This window comes from Candoia aspera, chromosome 6 (assembly GCF_035149785.1).
Source record: "Candoia aspera isolate rCanAsp1 chromosome 6, rCanAsp1.hap2, whole genome shotgun sequence".
In the NCBI taxonomy this organism is placed as follows: domain Eukaryota; kingdom Metazoa; phylum Chordata; class Lepidosauria; order Squamata; family Boidae; genus Candoia; species Candoia aspera.
In genome coordinates this window covers 30,929,209-30,949,875 of record NC_086158.1, presented here as the reverse complement: position 1 = coordinate 30,949,875, position 20,667 = coordinate 30,929,209, and the positions used below count along the sequence as shown (strand labels likewise).

At 37.2% G+C, this 20,667-nt stretch overlaps 1 protein-coding gene across 1 annotated transcript in view; it reads left to right on the top strand.

Annotated features, from left to right (window-relative positions):
• The window catches only part of DAW1 (dynein assembly factor with WD repeats 1), a 35,289-nt gene extending 15,140 nt beyond the window's left edge, over positions 1–20,149 (top strand). The window contains exons 4-13 of the mRNA XM_063306104.1: positions 1,745–1,803; positions 5,016–5,138; positions 5,422–5,521; positions 8,320–8,427; positions 9,390–9,496; positions 14,827–14,929; positions 16,545–16,659; positions 16,744–16,820; positions 18,145–18,307; positions 19,340–20,149. Of these exons, the coding sequence (XP_063162174.1) occupies positions 1,745–1,803; positions 5,016–5,138; positions 5,422–5,521; positions 8,320–8,427; positions 9,390–9,496; positions 14,827–14,929; positions 16,545–16,659; positions 16,744–16,820; positions 18,145–18,307; positions 19,340–19,374 (990 nt within the window). The 3' untranslated portion in view covers positions 19,375–20,149. The remainder of the gene's footprint in view (positions 1–1,744; positions 1,804–5,015; positions 5,139–5,421; positions 5,522–8,319; positions 8,428–9,389; positions 9,497–14,826; positions 14,930–16,544; positions 16,660–16,743; positions 16,821–18,144; positions 18,308–19,339) is intronic.
• The last annotated feature ends 518 nt before the right edge of the window (positions 20,150–20,667 follow it).

The window sequence follows — 20,667 nt, the reverse complement described above, 5'->3', positions numbered from 1 at the left end:
AATAATAAAGGTGGGTTAGATAATAACTAAAATAAATAATAAATAATAATTATATTAGAGTAAGATCCTTAGGCAGTTAAATAGAAAAATTGACTATTGGAATATTCATCTAAGTTGTATGTTGTAGATTTTCAGGAAAAAAAATCTTTACTTGTATCACCAATGCAGTATGAAAGAGCTATAGATCGATAATTAGGGGTAGGACTTATGCCTGTTCTACACATGCATTTGGTGTCAAAGAATATGGATATTTTTGTATAAAGTAGGGCTACTATTTTTCATGAGGCTTAGTCTTTCAGGAAGACTTTTGTTCTGTCTAGAATCCTAGCTGATGGCCATCCTTCTTCTTAACTGGGATATAAAAAAATATAATGATTTTTAAAAGTCTTATTTTCACAATGGGACAGTAAGAGACAGCCATGCTGCTATGGCTTAGAAAGGGTTTTTGCGCTTGCCAATCCTCTCACAGATGTGTACTCCTAGATAGTATGAAGTATGAACTCTGTTGAGTTGGATGAATTGGCACTGGTGTTATAGAATGCTTGGGGTGTTTGTAGAAAAACATTAGTAAATGATTGAAGAACCAGGGGTTTTTCCCATTGGTTAAAAAATCAACCGATGGAATGTGTTGATTACAAAATTTCTCAAAAACTTTCCTTAGATTTTTTTTTTTTCAATTAAGGGGTAAAAGTGCTTGACTCCTCAGTGTTCTGTTACTATTTATGCTGGTTTTTGTTTTTTGTTTTTTTTTGTGCTGCATTTCATGCTTTTATTCAGTTGGCCACAGCAAAAGTTCTTCCTATTAGTAATTGTCATATCCTAGCTTTTTCAGTACTGGAGTCCTTTAACATAATTTAATTTGTTAAAAAGGTCATTCTGTGCCATTGCATTGTTCCATCCATTAACCCTTTAATTTGATTAATAATTTCAAAAAGAATGCTTTCTTCTTTCTAAGGCCTTTTTTTTTCTTTTGATAAGATGATTCAAAATCAAGCAGTGGAGATAAAACTATTATAAGTGACACATTGCCTTTCATCAGTCTATCTGGCACCAGAGGAGCAATTATCCAAACATTTTTTATTACTCCCCCCCAGACCCTAAGTTACTTATATGCATCTTGTTCCATGAAAGCAGGATACAAAATGTAGTTAATATGAAATAAAATAAAAAGTTCTGCTTGAAAGGCATCCTTTATATTGATAAAAATAGGGGCTCTCCCCAGAGTTCAGTAATGAATGACATGCAAATATATTCAGTGGACACTTATTTCTTATTTGCCAAGAATAGAGAAGTGTAAATAGGACTACTTTTCCATTTTCACTTCATATCACCTTGTAACTGTCACTAACACCTCTTAATGGAGACACAGGCTTGGTATGAAATGACTGTGCCTTTCTTTGCGGTTTCCTGGGTGATCATGATTTGTGTGTGTGTGTTCTCAGCGTAGTAGCAAGCTGTTGTGGCATAACTTGATTGGCATTTAAGTGTCTCATACATAGAACATGCTGTTATGGCATGGTGATTTAATTTAATTAAGCATAATCTAGCCAAATCCTCACTGAATTCAAGTGAAGTGCATGCTTAAATCACTGCTGTTGAAATAAGTGAGATTTAAAGTGCTCAACTTTTTTTGAAACAAGCCATATATTTCAAATATACTGTATATCTATAGGAGCTGGATTTATGAAAGCAAAAATATACAGAAATTTAATGAAAACTACACTGCTGTTTTTTGTAATTTCAGGTACTTCGAGCACATATATTGCCACTCACCAATGTTGCCTTTAACAAATCTGGTTCTTGGTAAGTTTGGATATGTACTTAAATTCAAAGTAAGTGATCTAAATGGGAATGGTATGTCTAAACTAAATTTGTATTTGGTATATTTAACAATTCATACTTCCCCATGCTGTTGTTTTAATTAAAGAAAGTTGATTAAGGTCAATAGCAGGGTAGGAAAGGCCAAAACTACAGCAGCAGCAACAACAGTAGAAAAAAACCTTAATTAAAATATTTTAGTAAAAAATAGATAGCAAAATGACAGTGAATAAACATTTGGTGTAACTTTTTTTTCTTTTCCTTAGCCAGTGTTCTGCTTTTTCTACTCATTTCTTGAAACACTGATAATTAACAATGTAACACAAATCTACCATTTTAAAAATGTCATTCACTGAGATGATATTTGAAGCCATTAATGTGAAAATATGAATAGTATGTCACAATACTGAACTTACTTTTTCCCAGTTTACTTATGCTGTGGTGAATGTTTTATTAATATTTATGTAATAGCAAATTGTCACCAAAATCCAGGTTTTAGGCTGCAAACCTACTGAGGCTGCAAATGATTATTTACATAGGACAAGTCCTACTAGACACATATAGGATTGTATCATTATTCAACAGTTCAAAAATATAAACATGCATGAAAGCCCTTGACATTTTTCAGTTTCTTACAAGTAATACTTCATAACTAGTAGTGCATGTGACATGGGAAGAGATTCTTCCTAACCTCTCTCTATTCAGGAGAAAAAAGTTGTTTGTTTTTTTTAATCCAAGTCAAAACTCCAGAAAAAAAGGAGGAAGCAGGTAGGTTGGGAGGGGGGAAATTTCTGTTATTTGTGTTCTCTATACATGCTCAGTAAATTGGGTGCTAGCTTAGAACCTTGGCACAGCAGAGTTCCTCTAAATTTAGGATTGGCTTTTTAAAAATTTTATAATAATTTTTATTAAAGTTTACAGATACAGAAATAAAAAAAATAATACAAACTAAGGAAAATATAACAGTAAAAAATAAATACAAAATATTTTAAATGCAGAGAGAGAAAAAATAAAAAATAAAAATAAAGAAACAGTAAATAGTAAAAAAACCAATAAAAAAGAAAAAGAAAAAAGGAAAAAAGATATAGAAAGAAATGACTTCCCCCTTCATCAAGATGACAAACGATCTTAGAACTTACCACCTTCTCTAATGTTATAACAAAAGTTCTTCCCAAATCTCATCTCTTATCTATAAACAAAATTTAAAAGCCTCATTCAGTCCTAATCAGCAAAAGTCCATTAAGAGTTACCAGCAATAACATCTATATTTTAACTTTAATCAAATAAGCTAACTTTGTATTCCTTTCCTTTACTTTTAACACCATAGCTTATCACTTTCTCTGACAATACAACAAAAAAAATCTCTTCCTATATCTTATCTCTTATCTATAAACAGATCTTTAAAGCCTTGTCATTCAATTCTGGTTGACGAAAGCCCATTAATAGCTACTACAGAGAACATCAAATATATTTTAACCTTGATCAGATAAGTCAAATTTACATTCCTTCCTTTTGCTTTTAAAAATCTTGATGTTTATTCCTTTTAAATAATGTCCCAAAAGCTGATTTCTTTTCATTTTCTCTTTGTCTTCTCTCAGGAACTCCTTTATAAGTTTAACACATCTCTTTTGTAAGTCCAAGATAAGAAAGTTGTCCAAGTCATAACTTTGACTTTGATTTATTATTTGTGTGTCCCTTTTAGTTATTAAAATATTAGCTGGTTTCATTTGTATATCCAGTGTAACTTGTCATTTTTAAATCCACATCCAAAACAGCCTGATTCTCAGTCATATCCTCTTCTATTTCCTCTTTTAAACCCATTTTTATGGTAGCAGACAATCTTAAGAAAAATTTCTGAGTGCATTGTTCCCAAATATCCTTGAATTCTTCCAGAGTTAAAATATTTTTCTCCATTCTGCATTTGTGGATCTCTTCTTTAATTATAATCTTTAATTCTTTCTGGTTACCTCTAGTGTCCAGCCTTCAAAGTTTCCTCTTGTCATGTTTTTCTCCAATCCACAACATATTCCCATGTATAAGTAAGATTGCTTACACTTAGATTCAAAATCTGCATATATTTTTACTAGGATTTTAAACAACCCACAGGAAGGATTCTTATAATCAATTTCAGAATCTTATTTCCATTCTATCTGGCCCCTTTGTCTGTATATAAGTTTCCAAAATCAACTTTATAATCACCCTTTTATTTTTCAAAATAAAAAAAATTAAGTCCTTAAGCTTACATGAAACTTCTTTTGCTGAAGATTGAAGGAGAATCACCCAGTGTGATGAAACTGGTTATTCTGAAGGTTCTTAATATCAGAAAAGCAGTTAACAAGCAATTCCCAGAAGTGATGAAGAAAGGAAGTAGGTTAAACCAGTGTGTGTTTGAAGGATCTGAACCACAGCTTGGGCAAAGATGACTTTCCTCAGCTCTAAAACCTGTCAGGGACCATTGCTTTATGGTCTCCTTGTGGGGCGCCTCTTTATGCAGTAAATTTAGGATTGTCTTGTGTCTGCCCAAAATTTTCATTTTCCTTCATATGGAAGATTTATGATTTTAGAGGCATTAAATGTTCATTTCTTCAGGACTGATTGTTTTATATGTGATTCTGTAAAGCAGCAAAAAGAATTTTTATATTATCTTTTTTCATTTTTTAATAAATTAATTTTATTTAACACTTAAGAGATTGATCTTTCTCCACAGTAGCAGGGCTAATATCCCTAGTTACACACCTCATGTTACAGTCCTAGGAGGTAGTAGGATAAATACTAGGAGATTGTATTTATTTTTATCATATTTTCTCCTCCTCTCTATTTGCCAGTTGCCTGGGCTTCCTGAAAGGTAGGCAGCAGTAACAGCAAAGTTTTCTACACCGAAACAGGAAGGTGGGCCAGGGTGTATGAACTCAGAGGGCTTCTGGGAAAGGAGGTTTGAGACCTCCATACTTTGACCTTCTGGGCTCAGCCTTGTTGCTACAATACTAAATACAGATCATGCAATCTTCTAAACAAAACTGGAGCTATGAACGTTTCGATTTGTTTTCATCTTTGCCAATACCACATTCTTTAAAGAAAAATAAGTGAACGAGAAAAGTTTAGAGGAAAAATAGCCATTGAATTCAGTCAGAAGTGCGTTAATTTGTGGGATGAGAACAAATATGTCTTAAAAAATACAATGGACTTGTCTGTTGTAGCTTTATCACTGGAAGTTATGACCGAACATGCAAACTGTGGGATACAGCAACAGGAGAAGAATTACGTTCTCTGGAAGGCCACAGAAATGTGGTGTATGCAATTGCTTTCAATAATCCTTATGGGTATGTAATTTTTCAGAATCCTTAATACACCACAGCCATACATGTCTTCAAATCTAAGATATTTTACAACCCTAATTTGAAAGACTTTATTTTTTATACCCCAATATAGTTTTAATTTTCGGCATTGAATTTTATTTTGCTTTCCTCTACTATTTGATGGAATGCTGTTAATTGCTAGGAGTCTTACAGGATTTGGCACTATATAAGTTAAAGCAACAAATACTGTATATGGAGTTAATTATTCTAATTAAAACAATAGTACTTTTTCTATTTTTTTATTTAGTGACAAGATTGCTACTGGATCATTTGACAAGACCTGCAAATTATGGAGTGTAGACACAGGAAAATGCTATTATACTTTTAGAGGACACACTGCAGAAATAGTAAGTACAGGAGTTTTGGTTGCACTTGACAACAGTATATATAGAACAGAAGTGAGTAAAACAGCTTGACTTTAATATGAGCTGTTCCAATCCCATTGGATGTGTTCCAAACTTGACATGATTCGCTTCAAGCTCAGAACAGTTGTTTTGAAGTTGGAATGCTTCTTATGAAATAGAACAACCCATTTTAGACTTGAAAATTTCCACACTTCTCTAATACAGAGTTATTTCAATTCCTTCAAACCCCTTTAAACAATGTTGTATGCACCCTCTCCTCATTTAGCGACTGCTATCCATTCCAGCAACTTTATTGTTAAGTGAAATGGTTAAGTGAACACATGACAGAGAGAGACAGAAATAGAAAAAGAGACAGAGAGAGATGCTGTGAAGATCATTGGTTGCTGCCATCTCATTCAGATAAAGTTCTCCCATATAGTGTCCTATGCCTGACCCATTTTTCCCCCTTTTCCCCCCCTCTCAGGGCAGAGAGATTGCTTAAACGAGCCATCTCTTCCTGAGCTGCTTTTCTTCACAGTAGTGCATGTCCCTAAAAAGTGCTAGCCCTAAGTTAACAAGCTCAGGTCTGTGACCTTATGTGGTTAGAACCATCCAGCCTGCTTTCTGAAACTGACCAGACCTTAATCAGTTTCACACTGAAGGCTTTTGTTGGCAGGTGAACAAAATTTGGTCATACATAGGTGCATTGCTCAGAAGATATTTTTTTTATTACCATTTATTATCCTATTAATGAATGGTCACTAACTGAGGTAGTCGCTAAATGAGGAGTGGCTGTATTCACTGAATCTCATCAAAATTGTATTAGTAATTAACAATGCATGTTGTTTGTCACAAAATAGGTTTTTTGTCACACTGAAATAGGTTTTATCCAATAATTTGTTAATTAGGGATAATTTAAGGAATATCTTTGTATTTTTGGAATAGTTGCAGCCTTATTCCAACTGGTAAAACTTCCTATTTCCAGGGAGATAGCAAAAATAATTAAGGGTCTTGTGGCATTTTAACAAGTTGATTATCACATAAGCTTTCATGGATCACAGCCCACTTCATTAGATATATCCTTTTGTGATAATAAATGTATTTATCCTTTATGTGCCTTCATTTTTAAAAAAATCAAACTTATTTAGCAGTCACTTCTTTCCTTATCTATTAAATCTTCAAATGTGTATTTGATATTAATTAACTGGTTTGTACATTTACTAATCAGAACTAAAACCTGCTAGATTTCAATAGGATTTGTAGAAAGATGCTGAAAAAAATCAGATGCTATTCTTTCTCCCCTTAGTGAGAAATACCCAGTGCTGTGTCATAATCCACATTGTATTCAATATAATGTTAAAGAAGACATCAGACTTAGAATGGTGACAGCTCCATGTTTCTCGAAGGATTTTATTCCTTCAAGCAACTGCTTCAGATAAACTTATTTGGTCACACTCACATATATCCTATTATGTCATCATAGGGCTGTTTTCTTCTATCCTTTCCCAAATTATAGAATAAAGCACACACCTGGCAAATCCCTTTGTCTTGTATCAACATAAATTTGGAATTCAGGTACTCATTCCGAATAACAGAACAACTGCTTTTATAGGCTATGTCAGTGGTTTAATTTAATTTTTTTCCCTGGAAACTTGACAAGATCAAAATAGATAGAGGCTAGCTATACATCTGTACAGAGGCTATCTGGGATGAGTTGAGTCTGTGACTCCTGATGAAGTTGCCAGGATCCTTCAAACTTAGTTCAGCCACCTCCTTATTAGATCAGGGCCCCAGCCTCCTTAAGGCTGCCCAGGAGGTTCAGGATCCATGCTGTAGTGTCAGCATCTTTCAGAGAGGAGAAGATTCCTTTGGCCTTGAAGGCGGTGGTAGTGTGCCCCCTCCTCAAGAAGCTGTGCTTGGACCCAGCAGTTTTTGATCATTGTAGTCATTATAGGTTTCCAATAATGACAAAAGATGGTTGGACTGCAGTTGCTGAGGATTCTTAATGAAGCTGATTATCTGCACCCATTTCTATCAGGTTTCAGGCTGGGGTTCAGTACAGAGACTGCAATAATTGCACTTGTTGATGACCTTTGATGGAGCTGAGATATATTCATCCTTGTGCTCATTGATTTCTCAATGGGTTTTGATACTGTTGATCATGGTACTGTTTTGGACTGACTGTGGGGTTTGGGAGTTAGAGGCACTGTGTTACAATGGTTCTCCTTTCTCCTGGCAAGTTTCAGTTGGTGTTGGCAGGAGGGGGAATTTATACCACCCAGAGTACCCCTCTTTGGGGGCAGATGGGTGGTAACAGAAAATTGAAAAATAAACAAACAAATAAATAAACCCTCAGCCCCTTGTCTGTGGGGTGCCTCAGAGCTCAACATTTTCCTCCTGTTCAATATGTACATGAAATTGCTGGGAGATATCATCCATTGGTTCAGAGTTCGGTATCATTAATATGCTGATTATCCCCAATTGTACGTCTTGATCCCGGGCCATCCGAGTGATGCTGCCAATGCCCTATCCCAGTGTCTGGAGGCTGTGAAGGTCTGGATAGGGAGGAACAGGCTCAGCCTTAAGCCTTCCAAGACTGAGTGGCTGTGAATTTTTAGGCCCTCAGATCCATGAGAAGGTGAATCATTAATCTTCTTGTTGCCGTCTATAATCCTGTGCAACCAATAAGATACAGTTCAGCAGAAATTGCATTCTGTCATGCTATCACCTGCCTAACAGCAAGGAAGATACAAAAGCTAAGGATTTCTATAAATATCTGCTTTCCCTCTTTTATCTTACAGGTTTGCTTGTCATTTAATCTTCAAAGCACACTAGTTGCGACTGGAAGCATGGATACTACGGCTAGATTATGGGACATACAGAATGGAGAAGAAGTAGTCAGATTAACAGTGGGTTGCAGTTGTTTATAGTTCTAGCAGGCACAGGCATATGATACTTCCCTAAGTTTTAAACAAAATAAAAGCTATTGAAAGAATACAGGTAGTCCTCGCCTTACGTCCATTTGTTTGGCAACTGTTCAAAGTTATGGCAGTGCTGAAAAAATGGCCTTACGAGTGGTCCATGAAGTTCTGCCCATCGCAAACCACTGTGGTCATGTGATCACGATCCAGGTGCTTGGGTGCCCAGCTCGCGATTATGATGTTGCAGTGAGCCACAGTCATGTGATCGCCATTTGCAACCTTCCCTGAAAGCTTTCCGAGCAAAGTCAATGGGGAAGCTGGCAGGGAAGGCTGTAAGTTGCTCTAGTAAGTTGCTCCCACCACTTCTCCTGAGGAGATGGCTATGGAATATGAGATCCTAGGGATCTCGTACTCTGTAGCACACCCCTGCCCGCCTGCATTTTGTAGTGCATGCTTGCCCACAGCCTCGACCAACCTGTGCGCAGCCTCTCCTGGCCTTCTTGCAGCCTCCACTGGCCCTCTTACAGACTCCGCTAGCCTCCCATGGCCTCCGTCAACCCATCTGCACACTATAGCACCTGCCCGCTCCTATTTATAATCATCGATGATTAGTTGGAGTTAATCCAGTCCACCAAATGAGATTCACAACCTGACTATTTTAACCCAAATCTCCCTAGCCCACCTCCACTTCATATTTTGTGTTTCCCATGTTGTTTGTATCCCTTGTGCCGCGCATACACTTCAGTCAGGCTTTATAAACTATAATCGTATTATGTCATCACAAGCCAGTGGCTTTATTTTCTCACTCAGGTTCCAACTCTGCTGATTTCTTTTACACTGATTTCCTTTTACCTCATTTCATGCCTAACAGAAAAAAATGTTCATTTGTACTGCCTGTATGTATAAATAATTATTTTTACTACGAAATCCTCTTTTTTATAAAAATGTAGGGACACTCTGCAGAGATTATTGCATTATCGTTTAACACCACAGGAGACAGAATCATCACAGGTTCTTTTGACCATACAGTCGCAGTATGGGATGTTAGCACGGGCAGGTACTATTTTATATTGTTTTATGTTGTGCTATACAGAAATCTTATTTTGTACAGGCTAGGGTTATACAGTGCATTATGTGGTTTGTATATAGTTTTGCTTAACGCATTGTGCAGTAGGGTCAATGAATAAGCCATGTTTTGTTTTATGGCAGATTTCCACATTTTGAAATTACTGATTGCAGTTGGCTTTCTGACTGCATTGTGGCATGTAATGATATAAAAACAGTGATAACAAACCAGAGATTGGCCAAATAATCACGGTGGACAATGGCTTATTTCAGCTAGTTCAACAAGCATACGTTGTTGTGCGGATGCACCCACAGACTCCAAAATCTTTCATATCTATATTATAACACTACATTGCTTTGTTTACATTTTTTCTGCATGTTAAGCAAACAAAATTTTTTGAAACCAGAAGGATGAAAACTAAGTGCATTATTTCACTGTGAGACTCCTCAGCAACGAATCAGCCAAACAGCTAATATGCTGGTATGTTATATACAGTGTGGCATCCTTGTCAACTTTTGGAGAACATATGATGCAACTTAAGAATATTTATATTCTTTCATATTCTACACTTGAAGTAGCTTTTGGAAAGTGGGTATATAATAAATACATGAACGCCTTTATATTGAGTTTAAAAGTCCATCAGCGGAATCCTCTTAGTGCTATCTAAACTCTCAGAAGAGTTCTTCAGCCTTTGTAGAAGATGACAACATACATATAGAATCATGCAGTTAACATGTCTCAGTTGTACTTGGTCAGCCACATAAGTAACAAATTTTCCAAACCCAGAATATTACTCTTACTCATCAACACTTTCCCCTCTCCATCACTAGTTGGCAAAGTGTTGTTGTTGTTTATTCATTTAGTCGCTTCTGACTCTTCGTGACCTCATGGACCAGCCCACGCCAGAGCTTTCTGTCAGTCGTCAACACTCCCAGCTCCCCCAGGGACGAGTCCGTCACCTCTAGAATACCATCCATCCACCTTGCCCTTGGTCGGCCCCTCTTCCTTTTGCCTTCCACTCTCCCTAGCATCAGCATCTTCTCCAGGGAGTCCTGTCTTCTCATTATGTGGCCAAAGTACTTCAGTTTTGCCTTTAATATCCTTCCCTCAAGTGAGCAGTCTGGCTTTATTTCCTGGAGGATAGACTGGTTTGATCTTCTTGCAGTCCAAGGCACTCTCAGAATTTTCCTCCAACACCACAGTTCCAAAGCATCCATCTTCCTTCTCTCAGCCTTCCTTATGGTCCAGCTCTCGTAGCCATATGTTACTATGGGGAACACCATTGCTTTAACTATGCGGACCTTTGTTGTCAGTGTGATGTCTCTGCTCTTAATTATTTTATCGAGATTTGTCATTGCTCTTCTCCCAAGGATTAAGCGTCTTCTGATTTCCTGACTGCAGTCAGCATCTGCAGTAATCTTCGCACCTAGAAATACAAAGTCTTTCACTGCCTCTACATTTTCTCCATTTGCCAGTTATCAATCAAGCTGGTTGCCATAATCTTGGTTTTTTTGAGGTTTAGCTGCAAGCCAGCTTTTGCACTTTCTTCTTTCACCTTCATCATAAGGCTCCTCAGTTCCTCTTCGCTTTCAGCCATCAAAGTGGTATCATCTGCATATCTGAGATTGTTAATGTTTCTTCCAGCGATTTTAACTCCAGCCTTGGATTCCTCAAGCCCAGCATGTCGCATGATGTGTTCTGCGTACAAGTTGAATAGGTAGGGTGAGAGTATACAGCCCTGCCGTACTCCTTTCCCAATCTTAAACCAGTCCGTTGTTACGTGGTCTGTTCTTACTGTTGCTACTTGGTCGTTATACAGATTCTTCAGGAGGCAGACAAGATGACTTGGTATCCCCATACCACTAAGAACTTGCCACAATTTGTTATCCACACAGTCAAAGGCTTTAGAATAGTCAATAAAACAGAAATAGATGTTTTTTCTGAAACTCCCTGGCTTTTTCCATTATCCAGCGGATATTGGCAATTTGGTCCCTAGTTCCTCTGCCTTTTCTAAACCCAGCTTGTACATCTGGCAATTCTCGCTCCATGAATTGCTGAAGTCTACCTTGCAGGATCTTGAGCATTACCTTACTGGCATGTGAAATGAGTGCCATTGTTCAATAGTTTGAACATTCTTTAGTGTTTCCTTTTGGTATGGGGATATAAGTTGATTTTTTCCAATCTGATGGCCATTCTTGTGTTTTCCAAATTTGCTGGCATATAGCATGCATTACCTTGACAGCATCATCTTGCAGGATTTTGAACAGTTCAGCTGGGATGCCGTCGTCTCCTGCTGCCTTGTTATTAGCAATGCTTCTTAAGGCCCATTCAACCTCACTCTTCAGGATGTCTAGCTCTAGCTCACTGACCACACCATCAAAGCTATCCCCGATATTGTTATCCTTCCTATACAGGTCTTCTGTATATTCTTGCCACTTTTTCTTGATCTCTTCTTCTTCTGTTAGGTCCTTGCTATCTTTGTTTTTGATCATACCCATTTTTGCCTGGAATTTACCTCCAATGTTTCTAATTTTCTGGAAGAGGTCTCTTGTCCTTCCTCTTCTATTGTCTTCTTCCACTTCCGCACATTGCTTGTTTAAAAATAATTCCTTATCTCTTCTGGCTAACCTCTGGAATTTTGCATTTAATTGGGCATATCTCTCCCTATCACTGTTGCCTTTTGCTTTCCTTCTTTCTTGGGCTACTTCTAGTGTCTCAGCAGACAGCCATTTTGCCTTCTTGGTTTTCTCTTTCTTTGGGATGTATTTTGTTGCCGCCTCTTGGACAATGTTGCGGACTTCTGTCCAGAGTTCTTCTGGGACCCTATCTACTAAGTCCAGTCCCTTAAATCTATTCTTCACCTCCACTGCATATTCCTTAGGAATATTAGTGAGCTCATATCTAGCTGATCTCTGGGTCTTCCCTAATCTCTTTAGTCTGATCCTAAATTGTGCAAGAAGAAGTTCATGATCTGAACTACAGTCAGCTCCTGGTCTTGTTTTTACCAACTGTATAGATGTCCGCCACCTTTGGCTGCAAAGGATGTAGTCAATCTGGTTTCGGTGTTGTCCATCTGGGGAAGTCCATGTATAAAGCCGTCTCTTAGGTTGCTGGAAGAGAGTATTTGTTATGCACATTGAGTTGTCTTGGCAAAATTCTATCAGCCTATGTCCTGCTTCGTTTTGTTCACCCAGGCCATGCTTACCTGTAATTCCAGGTGTCATTTGACTGCCTACCTTAGCATTCCAGTCTCCCGTGATGAAAATAACATCTCTTTTAGGCGTGTTGTCCAGTAGGTGCTGCAGATCCTCATAGAACTGCTCTACTTCAGCTTCTTCAGCATCTGTGGTTGGGGCGTATATTTGGATCACTGTGATGTTAGATGGCTTGCCCTGAATTTGAATTGAGATCATTCTATCGTTTTTTGGATTGTATCCAAGCACTGCTTTAGCCACTTGACTATTAATTATGAAGGCTACTCCATTTCTTCTGTGGTCCTCTTGTCCACAGTAGTAGATCTGGTGGTCATTTGATGTGAAGTGGCCCATTCCAGTCCATTTCAGTTCACTGACGCCCAAAATGTCTATCTTTAATCTTTACATCTCACCAATAACCACATCCAATTTGCCCTGGCTCATAGATCTTACATTCCAGGTTCCAATGGTGTGTTGATCCTTAGAACATCGGATTCGCTGTTCACCACCAGCACCGTCGGCCGCTAGCCGTCCTTTCGGCTTTGAGCTATCTGCGTCATCACGTCTGGGGCTAGTTGAACTCATCCTCTGTTCCTCCCCAGTAGCATTTTGACCATCTTCCGACCTGGGGGTCTCATCTTCCGATGGTATACCGACATATCTCTGGATGTACTGATCCATTTAGTTTTCACGGCAAGAATACTGGGGTGGGTTGCCATTACCTTCCCCAGGGATCACATTTAGTCTGACCTCTCTGTCAGGACCTTCCCGTCTTGGGTGGCCCTTCACGGTTTAGCTCATGGCATCATTGAGGTGCTCAAGCTCCAGCACCATGACAAGGTAACGATCCTTTGCTGAAGTGGCAAAGTGTGCTGCATCAAAATCAGGGCTACAAAAACTTGCCACAACTAGATTGCAGTAAAGAGATACAGAAAATCCAAACACTTTGCTGCCTTCTGGTAGTTGTCTGGACTTTTGTAGCCTAGATCTGGTTATCCCGCTGCCTGCATATCTTGGTTGAAAAGATCTGGTTATCCTGGCTGCCTGCGTATCTTGGTTGAAAACCCTCTGGTTTTGAAAACTGCTTCCTCAGGATCAGGTTTTTGAATGTACACCCTTGGTACAGGCTTGCATTACCTTCCTGGACATGGGGCTTAAAAGAATACCTGCTATAGGGTTGTGGGTTGTTGGGTTTTTGTGTGTGTGTGTGTGTGTTGAATCCTGGCAACTGCCTGGACAAGTCCCTGCAGTTTTTTTGGCAAGGTTTTTTAGAAGTGGTTTGCTATTGCCTCCTTCCTAGGGTTAAGAGAGAGTGACTGGCCCAAGGTCACCCAGCTGGCTTCGTGCACAAGACAGGACTAGAACTCAGAGTCTCCCGATTTCTAGCCTGGTGCCTTAACCACTACACCAAAGTGACTTTCTAGGGTTATTCTTCTATTATTCTCTAGACTCCAAATGAATTTTTGTCTTCCTTTTCACCTAAATAGTATTCTACCTATATTGTCTCACCAAAGGGCAATGTAATTCAAGAATATGAAAAATTTCAAAACTGAAATGCTTGCTTGTTAAAGTGTAACAGATACAGACTTAACACAAGCCAGCTCAGGCCACTTCCTCACTAGGGACATAGAGTGTCTTCATAGCATCACCTAACCATAGTTGAAGTGATACAAAGCCTGTTATCATTTTCCCAAAATAGCAGTAACAATCATTAGATGACTGCTAAGAGTCCCTAATGGAGAAATGACAGTTTCCTTGATTTATATATTTACCATGTGACCTTGTACCTTTTAAAACTAATTCTCCGTGCTTTTATAAGATAAAATGCTGGTAGGCATATAGAAAATAAATACAGTGCAAACTACTCATTAGGCTTTTCTGCCTAAGCTTCTGGAGAGAAAAGTTACAGTCAAATACCATATTTTAATACTAAGGTTGCATTCTTGTGCATATTTATTTGGAAAGAATTCTAACTGAATTGTGATACTTATCAAATAAACATATCAAGGACAGCACTATCTATAGGATTTCTCCAACTTTTTTCCCATGGATGTCTGTTTGTGTATAATATGTTTATGTAACTGTTCAACAACCATCTAACTTGAAATTTACTCTCTCTCCCATCAGGAGAATGCATACTTTAATAGGCCATCGTGCAGAAATAAGCAGCGCACAATTCAATTGGGATTGTACTCTGATAATTACTGGATCTATGGACAAAACATGCATGGTAAAATAGTGTAATGCCAGTTATGATAGGGCTCTGTATGGAAAGGCGTTATTCCTCCAAAATATTTAATCTAGCAAAAAGATCCAGTTGGTCATGTCTTCTTTGGAGCTGTCTGACCCTTTTCAGAATCTGTTCCTAGTTTCTCTTCAGGGATTCTGAAATATAGATCCAACCAAAAGTATATTGCTTCCTGTATATAATTTTATAAGAATCATAGTTCAGAACTAACATATAAGCTGCTAGACGCTAATAGAGGCAGTCAGATATGAACCAGGTGTTCTAGAACTTTGGAGAACAGTATGTTTCAGCCATAGCCTCAATTACAATTGTATACTAGACAACCCATGATTCATTGGGTCATCCTTTCCACATGTAATATAGACTGGTGCTATTTCCCCTCCCCTCATGACCCTCAGCAGAGCCCTGGTGAAGCCCCTCCTCCTCCTCCTCCTTGGCTGACCCGCAGAACTGCCTGCCAGTTTGCTGGGGGTAAGGGGAACAAAGGGAGCTGTGGTCTGCGAGGAAAACTGCACCCCCACTCCCTATCCCGGCATGTCCCCAAGGGCCCCCTCCCTCTAGGGAGGAAGAGGGCTCACCCATCAACCACCAGTGCCCCCCGCAACCAACCCTACCTCGCCAGCATGCATCTGAGTTGCTTCCTTGTCTTTCCCTCACTGCCCACCGCTGTTAAGAGATGTCAGTTTTCGGCTTCAGTTCCAAAGCAGCCAATTGCCACTCACCCATTGGGCCTTGCTGCCAGCCGATTGCATAGGGGGTCAGAGGGAGGCGAGAAAGAGTGGGGATACGCCATCTTCCTTTGAACCACGCAACATACAGGTTTCTGGGAAATGTAATCTGAAATCACTATCACATGACCATGGCTAACAGCGGCGACACTGCAGCAGCCACAACTTTGCTAATAGGACTGGTGTGAGGATCCCTGAAATTTCAATTCCATGGGAGTCATGGGTCCTGGATTTTGGATGCATTCTTTAATGTAGCCCATTTGAGGTACCTTGCTTCAAAAATTTTTGCCCTGTGATGTACCGTTTTGGGAAATTGAAAGTGACAAACAGACAAACAGACAGGAGAGTTTTAGTAGTATATAGATCCATAGAAATTAAAGATATATGCATGGCCAGCCTGACTATACAGTACTGGCAGACTAGACAGTCACCTTTTTATTGAGCATTTAATAACATATTTGTCACAGCTTTAGATCACTTTAAGATCACTCAAATGCTTTCTGGAACACATGTCAACTGCTCAGGAACAACAACAACAATAATAATACACTACATACCAACCTGGGCTGAAAAAAAAACATAACTACATATTAAAATCTGGTGAACTAAATCTATCCATAACAATTCTGTAAAAGAGCAACTTGCATTAATTAAAAAAGAATTTCAGTAAATGTCTAATTTACACTGCTATCATATCATACAAAGTATCTTTTACTCTGATTTGCACTAATTCTGTATTCTTTTGGAGAAAAAGATTAAAGGCTAGCTATACTTGCAATGAAAGTCCAGTCTAATATATAAAGATACTGCTTTTGATTGCCTGAAATTATTTGTGTGGGTTGTTTTAATGCTTTCTCTTCACACTGCAGCTTTGGAATGCTTTGACAGGCAAGCGGGTGGCAACCTTAACAGGCCACGATGATGAAGTATTAGATATTTGTTTCGATTATACTGGCCAGCGTATTGCAAGTGCCTCAGCTGATGGTAGGTGAAATTAGTTAATTGTCTGGTCAGTGATTTAACAAAAATGTAATCAAGCTATTTAGATTCTTTTTTTTTTAACTAAAGGATCAGCAAGAGTATATGATGCAGAAACAAAAAAATGTATTGCAAAACTTGAGGGTCATACAGGAGAAATTTCAAAGGTAAGATTTTTACTTGTTTTCAAATTCTTCAGTACTGCTGTTCAAACTCAAACTTTGGCAGTTATGCTTATTTTTTATAAAATATTTTGCTACTTGAATATGGCCAAGAAAGCATTTTTTTTCTTCGTCTTTGTATTCTTAATAGAGTTTTAATTGTTTGTGTCTCTACTCTAACTGTAATATATTGTTTGGTTATTAGAATATCAGGTCAGATTGGTATAATACAAAATAAATCAGACATAATCAGTTAAAATAATAACTTGCATAATTCACTGCAATAGAGCATCCTATGGGTAAAAGGTGGTATGTAAGTCGTCATCATCGTCATCATCATCATCGTCATCATCATCATCATCATCATCATCATCCATTTAGAAAGGAATGTGGCAGCTTGCACATACTACCAGTTACCTTTCTATCTCTTCTACTAACCTTTGGAACTTCTAATCACTCTTCAATCCTTCACTAAATCTTTCAGCATAAGCTGTCAAATCTATCATGCTTTTAGATTCTTTCTCCATGTGTACACTTATGCCTAAGCCATATATTCAAAACAAACAGACATTGTCCAAAAGCAGATACTTACCAGTCACCATTATCAGTCATTCTATGTCTCTGAATGGCCCAATCGCCTACAGAATAATTGTTTCCTGCAGTTCAATTAATTCAGAATGTTGCACATGTTTTTCTAGAACTCGTATCTGGTTCTTTCATTTTTACCACTTACTGGAATGTGACATACAACTATCTCCAGCCTATGAATTGCTACTTTGATATGCAACCACAGCAATCAAGATAACAGTAGTTCATGTTTTCTGACATACCTTTGAATCCATTAGTTCATAATTAAGTCTACAATTTAACTAGTCTTAAATAGTTCATAATTATGTCCACATTTTTTACTTCTCTAATTTTACTTCTCTAATATTACAAAACTGTTTACAAGTACCATTCTGCGAAGAAAGACAGTGAGTCAGTTTCTGGTGGCTTGCCATGAAAAACTTCATTCTGTTTCAGCCCTAATTCAACTGTTTGCTGACAGTGACTAGCCCAGAACCACCTGACTGGCTGCATGCCTATGACAGGAGTAGAACTCATGGCTTCCCAGTTTAGCCACTACTACACCAGACTGGCTGTCCCAAATCAATTGCTGTATATTTAAACAGAATGCAAGCTACAGTATAATGGCTTTAAAGATTATCAATCCAGGCTAATTTTCCTCTCTAAATGGGGACCACGTGAACTATGATGACAAACTGCAATAAAGTATTCCACTTTCTTAAATGTTTTTTTTTAATATCATTGTATCATTTTTTTTTTAAAGATCTGTTTCAATCCTCAAGGAAGTCGTATTCTTACAGCCAGTTCAGATAAGACAGCTCGACTTTGGGAGCCTAAGACAGGACAATGCATTCAAATATTGGAAGGCCACACTGATGAGATATTTTCCTGTGCTTTCAATTATAAAGGGAATATCATTATTACAGGTAACTAATACATAGACTAGAAATGGTTCAGTTAATGGGTCATTTGAATGTTAGATCAGTAGTGGTGAATAAAAATAAAGCAATGTGAAATCCCAGTTTCTCTTGCCTTAGTCCACTCATTATACATATTGGATTAAATTAGTGGCAGTTTGGAGGGAGGGAGGACTGATCTATTTACATTTCTTATTTCTTATGTGAGGATGTAGTAAAACAACTTTTGGATTTAACATCTGCTTAGACTTCTGTTCTAAATAGGTTATGTAAAATTAGCTGAAGTGTTACTACATTGATAAACATTGCAACAAGAGAAGAATAGGGAAGGCATTAAATTTGACTATTATTCCAGAGTCACGTTTGACTTTTTTTCCCCCTGTGATCTGAATTAGGCAAGACATTAAGACAGAATTTAAGCAAGTGCTATCTTATTCGATATTGTAATCCATATATCAGGATACAATCTGAATTGTAATTCCCCTACTTTATGGTTTATCTTTAACAGTTGTATTACATATAAAAATAAGCAAAATATAATTGTGGGAAGCTATTTCTGCTTTTTGGCTTACTGTTAAAAATATATAATATATATATTTAATATATAAAACTGTTTTATATTGATCTAGACCATTAGTCTATGTAGCACTATAGCATCTTCTCTGAATAAAAGAGCATTGCCAAGATTTCAAGTAGAGATTTTTCTTATCCTTTCTGAGAGCTTTTACTGAAGATATTTGGGCAGAAACTATTGATATCATCTATCACTAAATTATAGCTTGATTCTTTCTGAGGTGAAAAGCCAGCAAGGTTAATTTTTAAAAATCAAGAGCAATAACTGGTTGGATTACTTAGGGTAAGAACAGGCTAAACGACTGATTACCAGCAAAAATAAAACAGATACAGGTTCTGATAAAATAAACATAATACTTTGGTGATCTAGCGTATTCCATTAATGATTATGAATCTTTAGAATATTGTTTAGATATTATAGATTTAAAAAAGAATTTAACAATTAATGCTAATATTCTTTCTTTTTAGGAAGCAAAGATAATACATGTAGGATATGGCGCTAATTGAGGCAATGATCCAGTTTTCTAGCAATTTTAATTCAGTGTTTTTATATAGACAGGAACCTTCAAAATCTGTCTTTTTTATTCTTTCTGTAGAAGAATTATTTCCTGGACTTACTGTAATAATTAACTTGGCTACTTATATAAGAAATGTGTTAGTGAAAAAGTTGTAAGAAATGCCTTTTTTCTCTAAAGATCTGTAGGCTAGTTGGAGTGAAGAGGCATCATGATATTATTAGCTGTTACTTGATGTCATTCTTGCATTAATTTAGATATCTTTTCCTTACAATGTTTAATTTTCATTTAATAAAAACATTTCAATCAGTATAATGTAGTATGTATCTATGTAGTATTGATTGGAACATTCTGTTCATATTTTGTATTTGGGACTTAATTTTGAATTTATATCATATAATTCAATATCTTGATTTTAAAAAAATACTTTAGATTTATGGTTTGCCCCATCCTGAAAGGTTTAAATGTAAATTTACATGTATGTTTAAATATTAGAAGTCTCTAACATTAAATAAGTGCAACCTAACAAGTATTAAGTTTTATTCCATACCATTGAGAAAAAAGAAATTGGTATACATTAACTCATACTATGAACTGCATAATGGAAGCTAATGAATATGCATCACATTTCACATATGGCTTTCTAAGTAGTCCTTTGGCTTTATTTTATTTATTTATTTTTTGCATTATGAGAATAATTTTCTGTGAATTATTCATATGTTCATTGGAGTTCCATGTTCTGAAATTAAAACAATTGCATTGATTTTGGCTTTCAGTTGTGAGTGTCATAGCACCGTTGAAATAGAAAAGTGGCATAACCCTCATATCTTCACTTCTAATGTGAACTAGCTTTCTGCTTAAGACCTTGATGTTGGTTTTAAGGAGCCTGCTAACATGATCTCCTACTAATTTGAAGGGAAGGAATGTATGGGCTGGGCTTCTGTATGAGCAGGCACTCCAGGAAAATGCCTGGTCCAACGTTCATGCAATGTTGTTTATGTTGGCTCTTGTATGAACTAGAATTTGTTGATATGTTATTTATATGCTACTTCTGATCCATTATTTCATAGTCATTAGAAATAATTTTCTCCATTCCTGTTTTGAATAGTGTTAAAGAATATTGCCATCAGCTCAGCATCAATGTGTTCCAAAATATCCAGATGCTGGCATGAAGTTTAGTTGCAAATGTGTTTGAATCTTTAATTTCTATTATATTGCTCTCAAAATATAGGTTGCTGGCTTATCTAGACTTCCTTCTAAACTAGCTGTAATTTCCTTTCA